Consider the following 19,142-nt stretch of genomic DNA (forward strand, 5'->3'; position numbering starts at 1 on the left):
ATTTATTCCATGATATCTTGGTTCATATAGAAAATTAGGATGTATTGCATTTCATTTTTCACATTCTGCCAAATTTTATTTTTCAAAACTGGGCTTCAGTAACCGGTTACCCACCGAGCAGTAACCGGTTACCACTGTTGTTTTTCAAATATTTTTTGGACGTTGGAAGCAAGTAACTGGTTACCTACCGAGCAGTAACCGGTTACCACTGACGAATTTTGGCAGATTGGTGCATTTCTTCATTCAAATGTTTTCTTTGCATTCCTTTGAATCATGGCATCCTTTCATTCATCATACTCTTTCAAAAAGGTATTTGTAGCAATATATAAACATCATTACTCATTTTTTTTATGACCACCTCCTTTCTTGCAAACACTTTCAATTAATCATTCTTATAAAAACTCAAATTTTTATCAAGTGTCCAAAAACTTTCTTAAAAAAGTATTCTTTGCATTAAACCTTCATATACCTTGCTAAGAATACATATCATTTGGTTTGAACACTTGTATACTACATTGAGTGATTGATATCCAAAGGGGAAGATTAATCCAAGTGATTAATATATTCAAGATTCATTATCAACTTTTTAATTAAGTTCAGATTTTTGTATCATACCTTGTTGTCCAGGATTGTTGGAAACAAGTGAAGTGTTGAAGAGGATTGTTCTTCATACACTTGATTACCTATAGGTTAGATAGTAAGCATCACCATTGGTGTGAGTAGGCTGTACAATAATTCTAACTATAGTGAAATCTCTTTCGAGTCGAAAAGGGAGTGGAGTACCTTCGGAGTGTGAAGGGAACCACTATAATTTCCGGTGTCCTTTTACTTTCTGCAATTTATTTTTCAGCACTTAAACAAAAAATAACCAAGAACCGGAAACAAGATCGAAGAAATTTTTTACCACCTAATTCACCCCTCCTCTTAGGCGCATTTACAACTTACATTTGGCATCAGAGCAAGTTATAGGTAACTTATTCCTAAAGATTCAGATGGCTTCCGCAAACAATGATCGTGTATTTAAAGATGGTGGTAGTAGTAACAAGCCTCCTTTGTTTTACGGTCAATATTTCGACTTTTGGAAAATCCGTATGAAGGCACATTTAGAAGCACAAGGAAGTGACATATGGGAGGCGGTTCAAAATGGTCCTTTTATTCCTACAACGGTTGTCAACGGTGCTAGTTCAATAAAGCCACAAGGATCATGGGATGATGATGATAAGAAAAGGGTTCTCTATGATAAAAAGGTGATTAATATTTTACAAAGTGCACTTGGAATGGATGAATTCTTCCGCGTCTCAACATGTACAACGGCAAAGGAAATATGGGATACTCTTGTAGAAACTCACGAAGGAACGACCGAAGTCAAGAGATCTAGATTGAACACGTTAAGTCAAGAGTACGAGTTATTCCGAATGCAACCGGGAGAATCAATCCTCGACTTGCAAAAAAGATTCATGCATTTGACAAATCACTTGAAAGCACTTGGTAAGACACTAACTAATGATAAACTTAATCTTAAAGTGCTTAGGTCTTTAACAAGAGAATGGCAACCCAAAGTGACGGCGATTTCCGAAAAGAAAAGTTTATCAACAATGACATCCGCTACTTTATTCGGAAAGCTTCAAGAATATGAGACGGAACTTGGACTATTGGAGAAACATGAGGTCCAAGAGAAGAAATCCAAGAGCATTGCCTTAAAAGTTAATTCCAAAGTTGTGAAGAAAGAAGACAATCATGAAGAGGACGAAAACTTTATGCTTCTTGTAAAAAGACTAGGAAAATATTTTGGTGCAAAAAATAATATTGAAAACTCTAGTTACACAAGAAGAAAGAAGTTCTCAAAGAACAAAGAAAGAGAAGCATTAACATCCAATGAAGACATTACATGCTATGAATATGGAAAACAAGGCCACATCAAACTGGAATGTCCCAAACTCGCAAAGAATCGTGACAACAAAGGAAAGAAGGATTACAATAAGAAGGCCTACATTGCTTGGGATGACAATGAAATAAGTTCTTCATCGGATTCCGATAGTGATCAAAGCGCAAATCTAGCATTGATGGCATCACATCATTCCGACGATGAAGACGATGAGGTTAGTAATAACTTTTCAATTTTTGATAATGATGCTCAAGGAGCAATTGATGAACTTTTAAGTGAATGCAAAATTATATACAAAACCATTTCATCTCAAAAGAATCAAATATCAACTTTGGAAGAAAATATTGAGAAAGTGAAAAATAATCCCAAAGATGAAAAGGAAGAATTAATCAAGAATTTTGCATGCACTAAATGTGAGTCACTTGCTTTTCAAATAGTTCAATTGAAGAGAGTTATTGAAAGATATGAAAAAGGTCAAATCGGATTGGAACATGTTCTTAGTAGTCAAAGATACTCAAATGATAAAAGTGGTTTAGGTTATTCAAATTTTGCTAAACAAACTTCTAACAAGACCATTTTTGTAAAAGCTAAAGAACAAATTCCTTTAGATAAAAGTAACAAGCCTAAAGTGGTTCATCAATATAATAATAGGAAAAGGAACAAATCTTATTATAAAAAGAAATATTATTCCCCTAGATATAAAAGCAACTTTGAGCCTACATGTTTCTATTGTGGTATTAAAGGTCATACTCCTAATGCATGTTATGTTAGAAACTTTAGTGTTGCTCAAGGCCATTATATATGGGTTAAGAAAGGAACTAACTTTGAAGGACCCAAAGCAATTTGGGTACCTAATAAAACTTAACTCTTTTTTGTAGGTATGCTTGAAGACCTCCTCAAATCAATGGTATCTTGATAGTGGGTGTTCAAGGCACATGACGAGTGACTTAAACAAATTTTCACATCTAAGGCTTAAGGCCAAAGGATATGTTACTTATGGTGACAACAACAAAGGAAGAATCCTTGGCGTAGGCATCATTGGTTCACCGCCTTCAACAACTATATAAGATGTCCTATTTGTAAAAGGTCTAAAGCATAGTCTCCTTAGCATTAGCCAATTGTGTGGTCGAGGTTTCAAAGTCAACTTCACTAAAGATGAATGTTTGATTGAAAATGAAGTTACTCATGAAGTTATGCTAAAAGGTAAAAGAGTTAATAATATATTTCAAATCTCTTTAGATAACTTGTCTTTGAATGTTAGGTGTCTCTTGGCAAACAACAATGAATCATGGTTATGGCACAAGAGGTTTGCTCATATTCATATGGAGCACTTGAATAAATTGATCAAGCATGACTTAGTCATTGGATTGCCGAAGATCAAATTCATCAAAGATGGGTTGTGTGGTGCTTGTCAAAAAGGAAAGCAAACTAAGTCAACTTTCATTTCCAAGAATGTGGTGTCCACGAGCCATTTCCAAGAGCCATTTTTCAAAATTCGCCGAGAACTTGGAATTTTGAGCGAAACGGATCTCTGATTTTTTCATCGAATATTCATGGTACATCATCAAGGATGAAAGTCTTTTCCCAACCTTTTTGCTAATGACAAAGGGGGAGAAGAATTGCTTGTTGTTTTTGTTTCTCTAACATTTTGTAGGAAAGATACACATTTCCAAAGCTTTGCTCATATTCCAAAAGAAAGGGGGAGCACTTGCATAGGGGAGATATCCTTGGATTAGAGAAACAAGTTTAGAATCAACTTTCAAGTAGTGAGTTGTCATCATCAAAAAGGGGGAGATTGTGAAGTCATGGCTTCTTGATGATTTTGATGATTACAACATCTCTCAACAATTCACATGTGAAAAGATCAAAAAGCTGTCAAAGACTTGAAGTGAATTGAAGTGGAGTAAAGATTCAAGTGAAGTATATCATTTCAAAGGATCAAGTATCATCATTGGTATATATAAAACTTTCACTAATATGATATACAAGTGTTCAAATATTTATTCCATGATATCTTGGTTCATATAGAAAATTAGGATGTATTGCATTTCTTTTTTCACATTCTGCCAAATTCTATTTTTCAAAACTGGGCTTCAGTAACCGGTTACCCACCGAGCCGTAACCGGTTACCACTGTTGTTTTTCAAATATTTTTTGGACGTTGGAAGCAAGTAACCGGTTACCTACCGAGCAGTAACCGGTTACCACTGACGAATTTTGGCAGATTGGTGCATTTCTTTATTCAAATGTTTTCTTTGCATTCCTTTGAATCATGGAATCCTTTCATTCATCATACTCTTTCAAAAAGGTGTTTGTAGCAATATATAAACATCATTACTCATTTTTTTTATGACCACCTCCTTTCTTGCAAACACTTTCAATTAATCATTCTTATAAAAACTCAGATTTTTATCAAGTGTCCAAAAACTTTCTTAAAAAAGTATTCTTTGCATTAAACCTTCATATACCTTGCTAAGAATACATATCATTTGGTTTGAACACTTGTATACTACATTGAATGATTGATATCCAAAGGGGAAGATTAATCCAAGTGATTAATATATTCAAGATTCATCATCAACTTTTTAATTAAGTTCAGATTTTTGTATCATACCTTGTTGTCCAGGATTGTTGGAAACAAGTGAAGTGTTGAAGAGGATTGTTCTTCATACACTTGATTACCTATAGGTTAGATAGTAAGCATCACCATTGGTGTGAGTAGGCTGTACAATAATTCTAACTATAGTGAAATCTCTTTCGAGTCGAAAGGGGAGTGGAGTACCTTCGGAGTGTGAAGGGAACCACTATAATTTCCGGTGTCCTTTTACTTTCCGCAATTTATTTTTCAGCACTTAAATGAAAAATAACCAAGAACCGAAAAGAAGATTGAAGAAATTTTTTACCACCTAATTCACCCCCCTTTTAGGCGCATTTACAACTTACATTATTAGTTTTTGATTTGAAAAACTTCTTACTTGGCTTTTGTTCGCTTTTTAGCCTTTCCTTTGGACAAATAAAAGTGCGGTGGCGACTTGAATTGTATGTTGACTTTTGGTTTAGTCAACAAACCTATATGTAACGAAAACCCCGCTACAACAATGTTATATGAAATGCTTGGATTGAAAATACTATCTCAAGAATAAGAGTTGAAAACAGGCCCGACTCGTTGGATATTCTCGTTATGTCCGCAATTTTTTGTGGGACGAGTCAAGGTTATAGACTCGTACCCTATAATATGTCTGCAATTCGCCGCCCCATCTTTTTCTCGATCTTTTTAATTTTAGGTTTTAAAATTGCAATTCCGGAGAGCCCACCCTAATCCACCTTTTTTTCCGGTTCAAGCCAAAGTTTTAAGTCCACGCCATTAACTACACCAACTCTGCCCTGTCCCGTTTTCCTGAAGGATTTTTTGGAGCGAACCTAAACAAAATGGGCATGACCATTTTTCATCCCTACTTAGGGCCAACATCATGTTGCATCCATGAATCACATGGTTGTGTGTAAAACATGCATAAAGTGAAATAGGCCTAAAATGACTTTTATATGAACTACTCAACATCCATGAATCACATGGTTGTGTGTAAAATATCATAACTATATGTACCAAAAACTATTAATCGAAAGGAAGATTTGTAATATGTGAAATTATCATAAAATATTATTTTTGCATAAAATTTGTTCCATTTCAAATTTCATATATCACCTAAACAAAGGGCAAAAAAATAAGTTTTGTGTAAGAAGAGATCCCATACTTAAGTAGGATCAAACTCTTTCACTCTAGGAATTAGATTCAAAAGCAAAGGAAAAATTTCCAATGATAAAAATTGTAAGAGTTTTGAAAAAAGAAGAATTACATTGAAGGAACATGACAAATTTGATACCATGTGTGCAATAATAGACAACAAAAACAAGAAAATCTTAGTGGGCCCTAATAAAATGTTGACCTGATAAGAGAGTTCTGAAGGTGAGAAAAATACACAACAAGGGGGGGGGGGTGAATTGTGCATGTCCAAAAATCTTTTTCACTTCTGGTTCCGGAACATCAGATTCTGAACCACATTCATAGTATGGTATCAGAGTGAGTAATAACAGTGAAGGGTTTACTTCCTTTTCTTAACTCTGTTTTAGAACCTAAGGTGTTAAGCTCAGATTCTGATACAACTAAGAGGCTGAATCAGATCAGAGTCTGACTTCATAGTTTTTTGCACAACAGAATATAAATGCAAAAGTAAATAAATAGACACACAATATATCCTAGTTCCTCTCAAACCAAGAGTAGTACAGTCCCCTTGAAGCACAAGAGTTTTTAACTATAATCACTGATTACAATTTATTAAGCCAACAACTCAAGACTTCCTGCTCAATCAACCTAGATCGAGACTTCATGCTCTTCCCTCAAGCATAAGAGTTCACTACATGAACAACCTGTTAAGGACTTCCTTCTTTTCCCACAAGCATGAGACTTCAATGCTCAATCACACTGATCAAGACTTCCTTGATTTTCTTTCAAGCATGAGACTTCAATGCCTGAACAACCCATTAGGACTTCCTACTCTGCTCGCAAGCACGAGACTTCAATGCTTAAGCACCCAACAAGAGGCTTTTTTGCTCAAGCACCCATCAAGAGACTTCTTTGCTCAATCTAATCAAAAAGAGACTCACTCTGAGCACAACGGCTAGAGTCTTAAAATTCTATTAATAAATGAGTTTGGTATTAACCTTGTGTTTATGTGTGTGCTTCTTGGTTAAGCAAATACAAAAAGGTTACACACTGTTGAGCAGAATATAAGTTGATTGCTCCTAAGTGTGGAAGATTGAAGTTTTCAATCTTCTTATCTTTAAGCACATATTTCCTTCTCTGTTGTACATTTCCGTTCTAATGATCTTCTTGATCATTTTCACCCTACTCTCACACACTTAACCCTTGTGGTTATATTTTTTATTTAGTGTGTGTTTCTTTTATTTATGTTTTATGTGAAAATATAGATTCTCTCTCCCAATCCATTTTGTGAACTGGTATCACAACTATTTGAACACAGTCATGGAATCTTCAACTCACTTTCATTTTCTTTGAGAGATCATCTTGAGAGCTCTTGAGCAACTCTGAATGTTTTCAATCTTCTTCTTTAAATAGAGGTTGGGAATAGATCTATTGAAGATTGAGACTACTAAAGGTACAAGTAGCCATTGAAGGTCTTTAGTCTTTGTACAATATAGTGAGCTAAAAACTCAGCTAACATAAAGACGTTGAGAGAAGGAGAGCTGATTTCAGAACAACTGAAGAGATCAGACCCTGACAACATTACTTTATCTTGATTTGACATAAAGTAGTGTACCATTGTAACATGATCTTCTTTGGATAAATTCTGACCGAAGACCTCTTGTAGACGATTGCTGAAGCTTGTTCAGAGTCATTATTATCCTTATACTTAGCTTCATGAATAAGAGGATTTTTATAGAATTAGTTAAAGCAAGATAAGAAGCTAAAGTATGTCTTCAGAACCTGGTTGGAGTGAGACTTCAGAGTCTAGAGTTCACAGGTTCTGAGTTTGCCCTCATCAGAGTCTTAATCAGAACTAGTCTGGATGAACACTTTCAGAGTTGATGACTTGATGTAGACAAATTCCTTTGAAGACGTATCTTCATAATTGCTGACGAAGCTTATTGAAAAGATGCCGAGTTATTCCTTTACAATAGAATATGCTTACTACAAACGATTTCAGTCTTTAGAGCTTTGCTGATATTTGTATTTCAAGTAAGCTTAGGTCCAACATCTGAAATACTAGAGTATACTCTTCAGAGTTTGAAAGCTTGGTTCTGATCCTTCAGATTCATACCATCTTTGCTTCCCTATAATGGTTCTTCTGAGTGATTAACTTGATTTGTATCAAGGTTAATGTCTTTTGATCCTACGCACTAGAATAAACATTAGTAAACCCTATTATTTTTTAAATACTTTAATATCATCAAAACCTTTTAAGGGCATGAATAAATCTTTTCCCAACAATCTCCCCTTTTTCGATGATGACAAACAAATGTATTTAAGAACAACTGTTGATGATATGATTAACACAGTTTAACATCAGAGGCTGAGGTTTGTAAGCTCCCCCTAAGTTAGATAATCCATTAAGGTGAGGTTTGTAAGCTCCCCCAAAGTCTGATAGTCTATTAAAACGATGTTTGTAAGCTCTTCTTAACTCCTTATATATGTTAATTTAATCCTATAATTTTAATCAACAAATTCTAACATCGGGGTCTGAGGTTTGTAAGCTCCCCCTGAGTTTGACAAGTCCTTAGGTTGAGGTTTGTAAGCTCTTCCTTTAGACTGACAATTCATTAATGTAAGGTTTGTAAGCTTTTCCTTAAATCCTTGTCTTTTTTATTACAATTAGTCATTTAAGCTCAATAAGATAAATTGCTCAAAAATAAAAATAACATAAAGCTTATAAATCAGAAGCTGTTTTGGCAGAAACTACTTTGTTCAAGTTCGAATGCTTTAATCTCTTAAATACTCTATACATTTTCTCCCCCTTTGTCATTATCAAAAAAATTTAAGAAATATAGAGAAGAACAATAAAACTGAGAAGAAAATTAAAAGATAAAACAATTTAAATGCACAAAATTTAGAGGAAGTTAAAAACATTGAAAACAATTCTAATACCGAAAAAAAAGATTAAAAACTTTTAAGAATCAGAAGACGATTTAGAAAACAAGTTTAAGAAAGAGAAGATAGTTAAAAGATTAACACATTTTTCAGAAGAGATAATTTTAAAACAAATTAAGGTACTTTTGAAGAATTTGAAAGAATTTCGTAACTTCTTATGGTAAATCACCACCGTTTCAATTTTCAAGGAGTATTTATGATCCAGTATGACATGCTTAATTAGTGTTTGACCTTTAGATTTTCAAAGATAAGAATCTTAAACATACAAGGTATTTGATCTTTCAAAATTTCTATAAAAGCGCATGTTCAGGCCATAACACAAATCCTCATTTACTCAACATACATCTGTGTCAATATGAACATAACTTCTGAACACTCTACTGCATAATTGTTTCAGAGGCTTCTCTAGTCTCTGATGCAACTTCTGATCAGAAGGTCAGACCCTCTAAAGGAACTCCTTTAACCTTTCTTCCTCAGGAACTGAAGCCATAAAATAATATTAGTAGAAAGAAGAAGTCTAAGAGGAGATATCAAGAAGTGTTTCATTTTGATTCAGATGAAGTAAAGGAATTGGATTCAGATTGGGGATTTTTTTTTAATATTGCAGACCTAAGGGTGATTAAGATTAATGTTATAAACATCTTTTATTAATAATTCCTTTAGTTTAATGAAGTTATTTTCCCTTTTAATTATTGCATACCATCCTTTCAATCATAATTATTTCCTTTATTGCAAATTGATTTAAGAAGTCTAGAATTTAAACAGAAAAAAAAAACAATACTCTTAACTTAATATTTCTTTTTTATTCAATTCATTTCATACATCCATTTAACCATAGAAATTAATTTAGTTATACAATCAGAGACTAAGAATACATCAAATTTATCTAAGAATCTGAACATACAAGTCTTAAGTAAGAAGAAAACAAAACTATGCATAAAAGAGAAACTAAAAATGCTCTAAGAGAAAGTAAAAAAAGAAAATAAAAGGAAATTACTACAAAAATTAAAATAAAAACATCAAATAAAGGAAACTTAAAAAAACTGTTGAAGTTTGGTGGAAGAAGAAGAAGGAGATGGAGTTGGACTTTCCTTAAGTCCATCATGATCTTCACCAACAACATTTTAGTCCTGGGTTAAATGAAGCTTCATCCAGACTTACAACCTTTCCTTACAGAGAGACGAGTTACCCATAGCTCGTTCAGAAGGATTGGAGAAAAACTCTCTCATGGAGAAACAATGTTATCTTCAAGAGGTTGATGAAGTTTCACTTTTAAGCCTGAGTGAAGGAGAAGCAGAAGATCACAGTTTGAGACTTCCAATTCTTCTAGAAGAGATATCCTTTCATTGATGCTGTCTAATTGATTTCCCATGCCAAGGTTTGAGCTAGAGGTCATCTCAGGTTAGGACAAAAGCGAGAGACAAGATCTTTTGAAAAACTAGAGAAAGGTTGCACAACTGTGTCAAGCAAGTTTGAGGGACAGGTTATAAAACCAGAATGAGAAATTTAGACCGAGAGAGATCAGTTTAAATAGGAAGTAAAAATGCTTAACCAAGATTGACAAGATTTAACACGACTAAATTTTGAAAAGACAAATCTCATAAAATCTTTTGGAAAACCAACAAGTAAAATAAACAAGAAAGTGAGACATGACAAGAGAGAGAGAGAAAGAGAGAGAGAGAGAGAGAGAGAGAGAGAGAGAGAGAGAGAGAGAGAGAGAGAGAGGTGACATAGAATTCAAGGAGTAAAGCATTACTACTCTATAGATTCTGCCCAAATAGCTTCACAGCTTGGCATATCAATTTTCAGGCACATGGATTTTTATAAAAAGTTATAAGTAATCCTTATTCTTTTTCTGAGTCTCAAAGCCTAACGCTTTTCAGAGGCTACATGTCATTAGAGTCTGTTTACGACTTTGATGAAGCTACTTCTGATCGCCATTAGTGTTTGATACTCTATATTCAGAATCAAAGTTTTAAAATAAGACCAGAAACCCTGATAAGAATTAAGTATTTAAAATACAAAGAGTAAAACTAGTAAAATAACTCATTAAATAGTTTACTTGAATAAACACCACTTTTCCGATCAAAACTTTTGAGCCTGCAATACTTGGTTCTGAACAAAGAATATGAACAAGGATACAAAAAAAAATATTTTCCACTTGATCTAAAAATTCTTATGCAGACATATTATCTAAGATAGTTATGTATCAAGGAGATAGATACATAGACTACATCAAGTAATATCTCTTTCATAAAAGTTGTCTAAATAAAAAAAGTGAGTTTAGACATACCTTGGTGTTTCTTATGAACATCTTTTGGTTCCAACAATGTTATTATTGATGTGAATTAGTCTTAAACACTCTTGTTGTTGAACCTGGTCCTCGTTCAACACAGTCTTGGGGTAGTACTAGTGGCCATAGTACTCTTTTTCTGCTTTTCTCCAAACTATAATGTTCCTTCCTCTTTCAGAGTTAGGAAAAGAAAAGATGTTTCCTCTTGTTGTAGGATGTATTAATCTATTGTCCAGACATTAGGACATATGAACTAACATATAAGCTTATCAGTAAACACAATTTCAGATTTTGGAACTCATAATCTTATGAGTCATTTTTTGTTTGTTACTCTAGGCCTTTCTTAATATGTTCCCTTGCCTTAGAGTAATATCTAGCCTTATTCCAGACTTTCTTCTTAAAGAAATATTGTCATGGATAAGCTTTGACAATATCTTATGATTATTTTAAAAGCTTGGATCCATAAGTCTTAGGTACTTAATTCCCTTGACTTTTTTTACTTTTGGAACGTGGTGTCTGGTTTCATCAAAACTTCTAACTTTGAGATCTCAGGTTTTGACTTCTGCAAAATTTTGACCTTGAGATCTCTGGTTCGATCAGAACCTTTGAATTATCTGTTATTGACTTTGATGGGTTCATAACTTTGATGGGTTCATAACTTTGATTCGTTCAGTATCCAACACAAATAAGTCATAAACATGACTTGAAGAAGATGGTTCTAAAAGATTCCTCCATGTCAAGGTTTTGAAAACCACACATTTCATGAAACCTCAGACCATCTCTTTTGATTTTTATTACTCAATAGATCATGGATGCAAGCAAAGATTTGTTAAGATCTATTACTAATAAATATTTGAGATCCATATCCTTCTCAGGCAACAACAAGATTTATTTCCAATGTCACAACAATTTCTTTAAAAGATTGCAATTCTTCTTTAAGAGACTCAAGTTGTTTCTTAACAACCTTCACATGCATTGCCTAATCTTGACAAAGGCTCATGAAATCGTGAATAATATCATAACAAGATATATTAGAATATATTATATCTTCCTCATCAAATTCAGAGCCAGAACCTGACCCAGACTCTAATCGGAGAGTGTAAGAGCCATTAATACAAGGTTGGCTTCTTCAGCTTCTCTGTTTGAATCTTCTTCAGCATCAAGTTCATCCCAGGTTTCCACGAGAAATTTCTTGAACTTTCTCTGAAACTTTCCTTTAGAAGGCTTCCTTTAAATGATATGTCCTTTTGTTATATTGGGATAATCATTTTAAAAGTGATCAAGCTTGTTACAACTGTAGCAAATCTTCTGATCATCTTCTCTATTCTTGGAATATAAACCTTTGAAGTTAGAGCTTATACCAAAGATTCCTTTGTTACTCTTGGTCAGTTGTTGAAATCTCTTGAAAAGTTAGGCCATTTCCTCGTTATCTGAATCCCCATTAGAATATTCTCAAACAGAAGCTTCTTCTGGTATTTTTGTCTTTTGAGGATCTGGAAATATGACTAGGCTTCCTTTTAAACAAGTAAATCGAGATTAAACCTTGATTCCTGCAACAAGCACATTTACCCCACATGTCACTCTTAAGGATTAAGAAATCTTTTCATACTCACAAAGCAAATGACTTAAAGTAGAAAAGGTTTCTTGATTTCTTCAACAAGCACACTTGTCCAGCAAGTCAGTCTTAAAGATTGAAAATCCTTTCATACTCACAAAATAAGTGACTTAGAGTAGAAACAAGTTTCTTGATCTCCTTCATCTCAAATTTCTTTAACTTCTGTAGTTTCCATTTTGTAACTAATGGAGGAAACTTCAAGAAAAGCTGAGATGCTACTTGAGTAACTTTTTTTCACTGGATCTTTTATGTTTCACTGTTAAGTGAAATAAGCACAACCCAACTCTAATACCAACTGAAGGTGAGAAAAATACACAAGAGGGGGGGGGGGGGGGGTGAATTGCGTATGCCCAAAAATATCTTTCACTTCTAATTCTGGAATATCAGATTCTGAACCACTCCCTTCCTCTTCAAAATCCTTATAAATGGTCATGATGACATAAATCCCAAGTGCTTGTGAATGAGACTTTTAGTGTATGTTTGGTTTAGTTTTTGGAAGTTCCAAAATCAATTCTAGAGGTGTAGAATTAATTTTGAAATGATTTTAAGGTGTATAATTGTTTTAAATATGAATTAATTTTGTCTCCAAAATTGATTTTACTTTAAGCTATAATTTGTAGCTTTTAAGTTTATATGTGATTTTTACACTGAAATTTATTGTTCAATTTACTTTTACATAAATGTATCCTAAATATGAATCACTTTATATCCAACTCACTTTTAATCCGAATTAATTATACAAAATCAATTTACTCATAATTAATTTTACTCAATACAAAACCAATCATACACTTCGAGACTATGAAGCTTCCTTTCCATTTTGTTTTGATATTAATAAGGGGAATTACTATATACTTAATTTTGTATTTTAGAGTCATTAATTCAATTGGCATTTTTATAAAAAAAAGGGTGTAATATGTTATGAAAATAGGTAGAATAATTCAAAACACTTTAGAAGAATTATTCAGAGTTTAAAACACACCAAAAATTTGACGTGAGAGGACAAAGAACACATTAGTTTTAGAATAAACAAATTATAAATATCTTATAATATCTTTTATATTAATTTAGAATACTATAAATATATTATAATATATTTTATATTAATTTAGAGTATCTTAGAATATATCTTTGTATCTTAGAGTATCTCTAAATTAATATAAAATATATTTATAATATTATAAATTAATGAACATATCTGCAAATCGAAATGACAAACCCGATACCCACAAACTACATGGACCAGACCCTTCTCCGCGGCTTCGACTTTTGTCGAAATTTTTATTTCTCTTTGACTTTACGATTTTGGTAAATTGTGAAACATATTTTATTTCTCTTCATTACTCAAATGTTTTAAGGAATACTTTAAACTCTACGCCTTGACTTGAAACTCTGGTGATGCAAATTTATCCATCAAGCACCTTGTTGTTCTCTACCATTTTCAATCAGGTTTAAACAACCTAGATCAAGTTATAGCCACACTTGAACCTTGATCTTGTCACTTGCATCCATTTGCTTCCAACCACATTTTCTTTCTTGTTGTTTTTGAATGCCTCCTTGAAGGTCCCTGTTTTGTTAGTTTTGCAACTCTACATCCACATTCAAATAATAACACCCAAGACCAGCATAATTGTCCATTTGAGATTGTATAATTTTAATCCTTACCTTATAATAACTCAAATGATAATCAAAGGTTTCTATTATCATTCCATCACTACTACTAGTATATATAATAGGAAACTCCAACTCAAACTAAGTCTTTTCCATCATAGTTTCTAAAGTCTTCATCCCCATGTATTTATTCTTCTTCCTTTAATGAAATTCACTAAAAGTAACACATTTTTTATCTATAAACTTTGATTCACTGGGCTCCACTCTCAATAACTAATAACTTTTCCCACATCTTGTATATCCATTTATAACATAATCCATAACTTTACCATCAACTTGAATTAGCTTGATTTGCGCAATAGGCAAAACTTTGACGACCTTCAAAGAAGAGTACTTTTTAGAATTCATAATACAAACTACCACATGTGTTTGGAATTTCATTCTTATAAATGAACACATGTCAACCATGTATGATTCTTTGGCACCAACCTTACCCCGAACACTCGATGACAACTCGTTGGTAATATGAATTTTTATCCCCTGTATTATTCTAAACTCATTAAAGTGCTATGAAAAACCTCTAGGCATCCACCATGCCTTAACCTAAAATCCCATAGCTTGCTCTTACCATAAAAGTCGTCATTTGCTGATGATGAATTAACAAGAATATTGGAACCTTCTAAAATATACAAGCCTCATATTTTAGATCCTTTATCTATACTTAATTCACTATGAAAAATATTCAACATCGTTCAATATTCAACATCGAAGTTTTTATGATAATTTAGCTTGAGATCTAGAACATGTCTCACGTTGTAAAGAAGAAATAGAAGATCATCAAATATTTTAACTTTTACCGTATCAGTACTATGAAACTTGCAATCCTTATTATCTGCAAGGGAAACTACTTCACCTTGCTCCAACTTCAATGTCTCAAAGTATTCTTTTCTTGGATACATGTGATTTGAGAAACATGAGTCCCTTACCCAACTGCCTTCATTCTTCAAATTTGACATCACTAGTGGACCATCTCTCTCAAAACTATCCTCATCTGAGACAACTACAATATCATCATTTCCCTTTCTCTCGAGACAATTCCTCATGAAGTGACCGAAGAAGATAAAAGTGAAAGAAAATCCACAACAATGTATAAGAAGATAAGATACAAGAAATACAAATTTGCCCAATTTGATAAAAAAAATCTACTATGATGAAGAGAGCAACTCTCTGATTCATTATACTGCCAAAAATTGTTATAAAATATTATAAATGAGTTATAAGAAAATAGTCACTCAGGTTCCCAAAAACAAACCATATTTCTACCTAAGAGAGGATCTCTTCAACTCTGTATGCATGAATCATACAAGTCTAAGGTGTTTAAATTTTTTTCTCAAACTCCTTAGGTACCACCAAAGTTTGCCAAAATTCTAAGAACTCCAAGGAATTTCAAAACATACATCTCTAAGTTTACTGATGATTCCTATTCTTTCTATCTTAAGTTGTAAAGTTCTGAAGGTTGTTTTTAAAAGAGTGATGATACATATTTATAACGACTGAAACTCAAGATATCCATAACAACCCCAAAACACAACACATTAATTTTAGAATAAAAAAGATTATAAATATCTTATAATATCTTTTATATTAAGTTATAATATTATAAATATATTATAATATCTTTAATATTACTTTGGACTATGTTAGAATATCTCTTTTTATCTTAGAGTATCTCTAAGTATCTCTCAATTAATATATAAGATATTTATAATATTCTAACATTAATGAATAGACCCGCGACTATCTTCAAGTTAGATAAGTTAAAATAAATCTCCCCAACTTTGTGATCTACTCATCTTATATCTCTTGCTCTAGAGTTCGGTCAAATGAAAATTAGGTGATCACAACACCGATTACAACAAAACTCTTTCATGAGATTTTCAGTCTTTTAGCAATACGACAATTATCATGAAAAACAAATATAAAAACAGAGAGAGTAAAAGAAACATAAAAGGATTTTTATTCAGAATTCAGTGTAAAATGAAATGAGGAGAAACATCATTTATATAAGAAAATATTCTGCTTAAAATGGAAATGATCCACGAGCCATTTTAATGACTTAATCAGATAACCTTATCTGATAATCAATTAAGGGATTTCAAAATAATGAAACCCTATTCCAAAAAAAGAAACCCTAAAATGACTACATGAATTAATCGATTAAAATAGTTTTTAATTGATTAATTCTTCATTTACTTTGCTCTAATAAACTGGACCAAGTCCTTAATCAATTAGGTAATGGAAAACTTTCCCAATTGATTAGAAATACTTCTTGATTGATTCCATACAAGCCTTGATAGGTTTTCAAGAAGTTTAATAAAATAAGGGATGGTTTGGAAAAACATTTGTGTGTGTGTGTGTGTGTGTGTTATCTCTTCAATTTTTTAAGACTGACAATTGATCTTTTACATTTTAACTCACGACTTTAAGATGTTAAGCATATGATTAGGCAAACTTTCACACTTTCACACTTCCACAAATTAATTTCTTCAAGTTCCCTTGATTGATAGAATGATACCAAACAATTTTATCTGGAACTTGAATTTTCCAACTAATGAGGCTTGATATATCTTCTTGATTTGGTGCCATCATTAGAAGCTTTACTCAATAGTTGAAATTGACTCTTCTTGTCACAGAGAACTTTCAACATCCAAAAGGCATTTGACTTGTGGAGTTGTTATCTTCAAAGCCGCTACTTCATTAGTTGCCATCATCTAAACCAACTAATGGTTATAATTGTAAGTACATATATATACATATTTCACCATTTTTTATTAGGACAACATCTCTTAGAGAGGTGGTAAACAAAGAAATTGACAAGTAAATATTTAGACTAATTAAACCCCCTCACAGAAAAAGAGAATATACTTTAATCCCACTGAGAGTATACTTCTCCTCATTTGGCAAAATATAAAAGGAGAGAAGCTACACAAGAACATAGATCATGTGAAGCACATAGAGAAAAGGAAGAAGAAAAAGGAGAAAAAACATTTAGCAAATTAATCCATACATGATTGATTTAAGATTCCTAATCCAGTTCTTATGAAAAATAAATTTTCTTTAGGAAGAGGTTTTGTAAAAATATATGTCAGTTGATTAGATGATGACACAAAATCAATTACAATCCCTTTTTTCGACATGACGCATAATGAATGGTGCCTATACTTAATATCTTTAGTGTCATATTTTTTGTGAGGTTTATGACGCTAGTGGTGTCTCTTTTTATCAAGGTAGTTTTGAGATTAACTCCATAATCACTTAATTTTTGTTTCATCGAGATAGATTATTCACAACAACTACTTGCAACAATATATTCTTCTTACTTGTGGATAACACAAACTTTCTTGTTTCTTGCTATGCCAGGAGACAAGCAAGCTTTCAGGCAAATGACACATATCACTTGTACTTTTCCTATCCAATTTGCACTAAGCAAAATCGAAAGTAGAGTGCCCTACTAATGTAAAACATATCCCTTTGGGGTGCCATAAACCCATAGTGGTGTGCTAGCAAGGTATCTAATAATGTGTTTTTACCGCAATAAGGTGTGATTTTTTGGGATTTTCTGGAAAACAAGCACACAAATAAACAAACATGATATCAGGACGAGATACAATAAGATAAAGAAGAGAGCCTATCATAGCTTGATATTTCTTTTGTCAACTACTTTTTCATCTACTTCCTTGTGTAAATTACATGATGTACTCACATGGGTTAAGATTGGATTTGATTTATCCATGTTGAATATCTTTAGCAACTATTTATAGTATTTTCTTTGATTGATGAAGGTTCCTTCCTTTGATTGATGAATGTGCAATTCGAGAAAGTACTTTCACTCCCTCACCATAGACATTTCAAATTAATTCAACATCATATCAAAAAATTCCTTGCACAAGGATTCATTAGTAGCATCGAAAATGATATCGTCAAGATAAATTTTCACAAGTAAAATGTAATGCTTGGTTTTATTAATAAAGATATTTATTTCAACCTCCCATCTTAGAAAATTATTTTGAAGAATAAAATTTCTCAAATGTCCATTCCAAGCCCAAGGTGTTTAATTTAAAATGTAGGGGGCTCTTTTTAGCTTGAAGACATGATCAGGAAAAGAAGTGTTTAGAAAATAGGGAGATTGGTCAACATACATTTCATCCTAAATGTAATCATTCAAGAACCCACTTTTTACTTTGATTATTTTTTGTTTGACTTTGGTCTTGATCTTAATCTGTTTATTTGTCTTGATATTGATCTTTATATTTATCTTGATCTTGATCTTTATCTTCTAGAGATTTTTTCCCCAAAATCCCTGCATAGTCAACAAAATCCACTTCTAGGGACTTTGGGTTAATTTCATCAAAGGTGACATGAAATAGAAGTGGAATATCCTAAAAATATTCCTTTATCATCTTTAGCGTCAAACTTTAAAAGATTATATTTCTCGTTTAATGAGAATAAAACATTTGCATTCCATCACATGGATGTGAGAAATATTAGGTTTTTTTCCTTGGTATGACTCATAAGGGCATCTGCTATAGAATTGGTTTTATCAAGATATGATTAATCACATAGCAAAATTCTTATTGTATCATCTCAAAAGTACTTAGAAAGATTAGTCTCATTGAGCATCATCCTCGCTAGCTCTTCAAGCGATCTATTTTACTTTTCCACTACACCATTTTGTTAGGGATTTCGTGGAGCACATAAAGTATGGTCAATTTATTTTTTATTACAATATTTCTCAAAATTCACATTTTGGAATTTACCACCATGATCACTTCATATTGATTCAATAATTATGCCTTTTTCATTCTAGATAACATTAGATACTTACCAAAAGGTAGAAAACATGTCTCTTTTATGAGATACAAAGATCATTCATATATAGCGAGAGTATTAACACACAACTACAAGGGTATAATAGTTACCTCCAAAAATCATGGTCATAGATTCGCCAAAAAGATCCATATGCAACAATTATAAAGTCTTATTTTGTAGAAACAATATTTTTATATTTAAAGGAT

General features: G+C 32.5%; 1 protein-coding gene across 1 annotated transcript; it reads left to right on the forward strand.

Moving 5' to 3' along the window:
• The first annotated feature begins 992 nt into the window (after positions 1–992).
• LOC127131296 (uncharacterized) lies at positions 993–2,750 on the forward strand. Its single transcript, XM_051060225.1, has one exon. The coding sequence runs from the start codon at positions 993–995 to the stop codon at positions 2,748–2,750; it is 1,758 nt and encodes a 585-aa protein (XP_050916182.1).
• Positions 2,751–19,142: the final 16,392 nt, after the last annotated feature.

Source organism: Lathyrus oleraceus, chromosome 3, assembly GCF_024323335.1.
Source record: "Lathyrus oleraceus cultivar Zhongwan6 chromosome 3, CAAS_Psat_ZW6_1.0, whole genome shotgun sequence".
In the NCBI taxonomy this organism is placed as follows: Eukaryota; Viridiplantae; Streptophyta; class Magnoliopsida; order Fabales; family Fabaceae; genus Lathyrus; species Lathyrus oleraceus.

Bases quoted from the DNA above. Each gene is read 5' to 3' on its own strand.
- LOC127131296 (XM_051060225.1), top strand. From the start codon at position 993: ATGGCTTCCGCAAACAATGATCGTGTATTTAAAGATGGTGGTAGTAGT.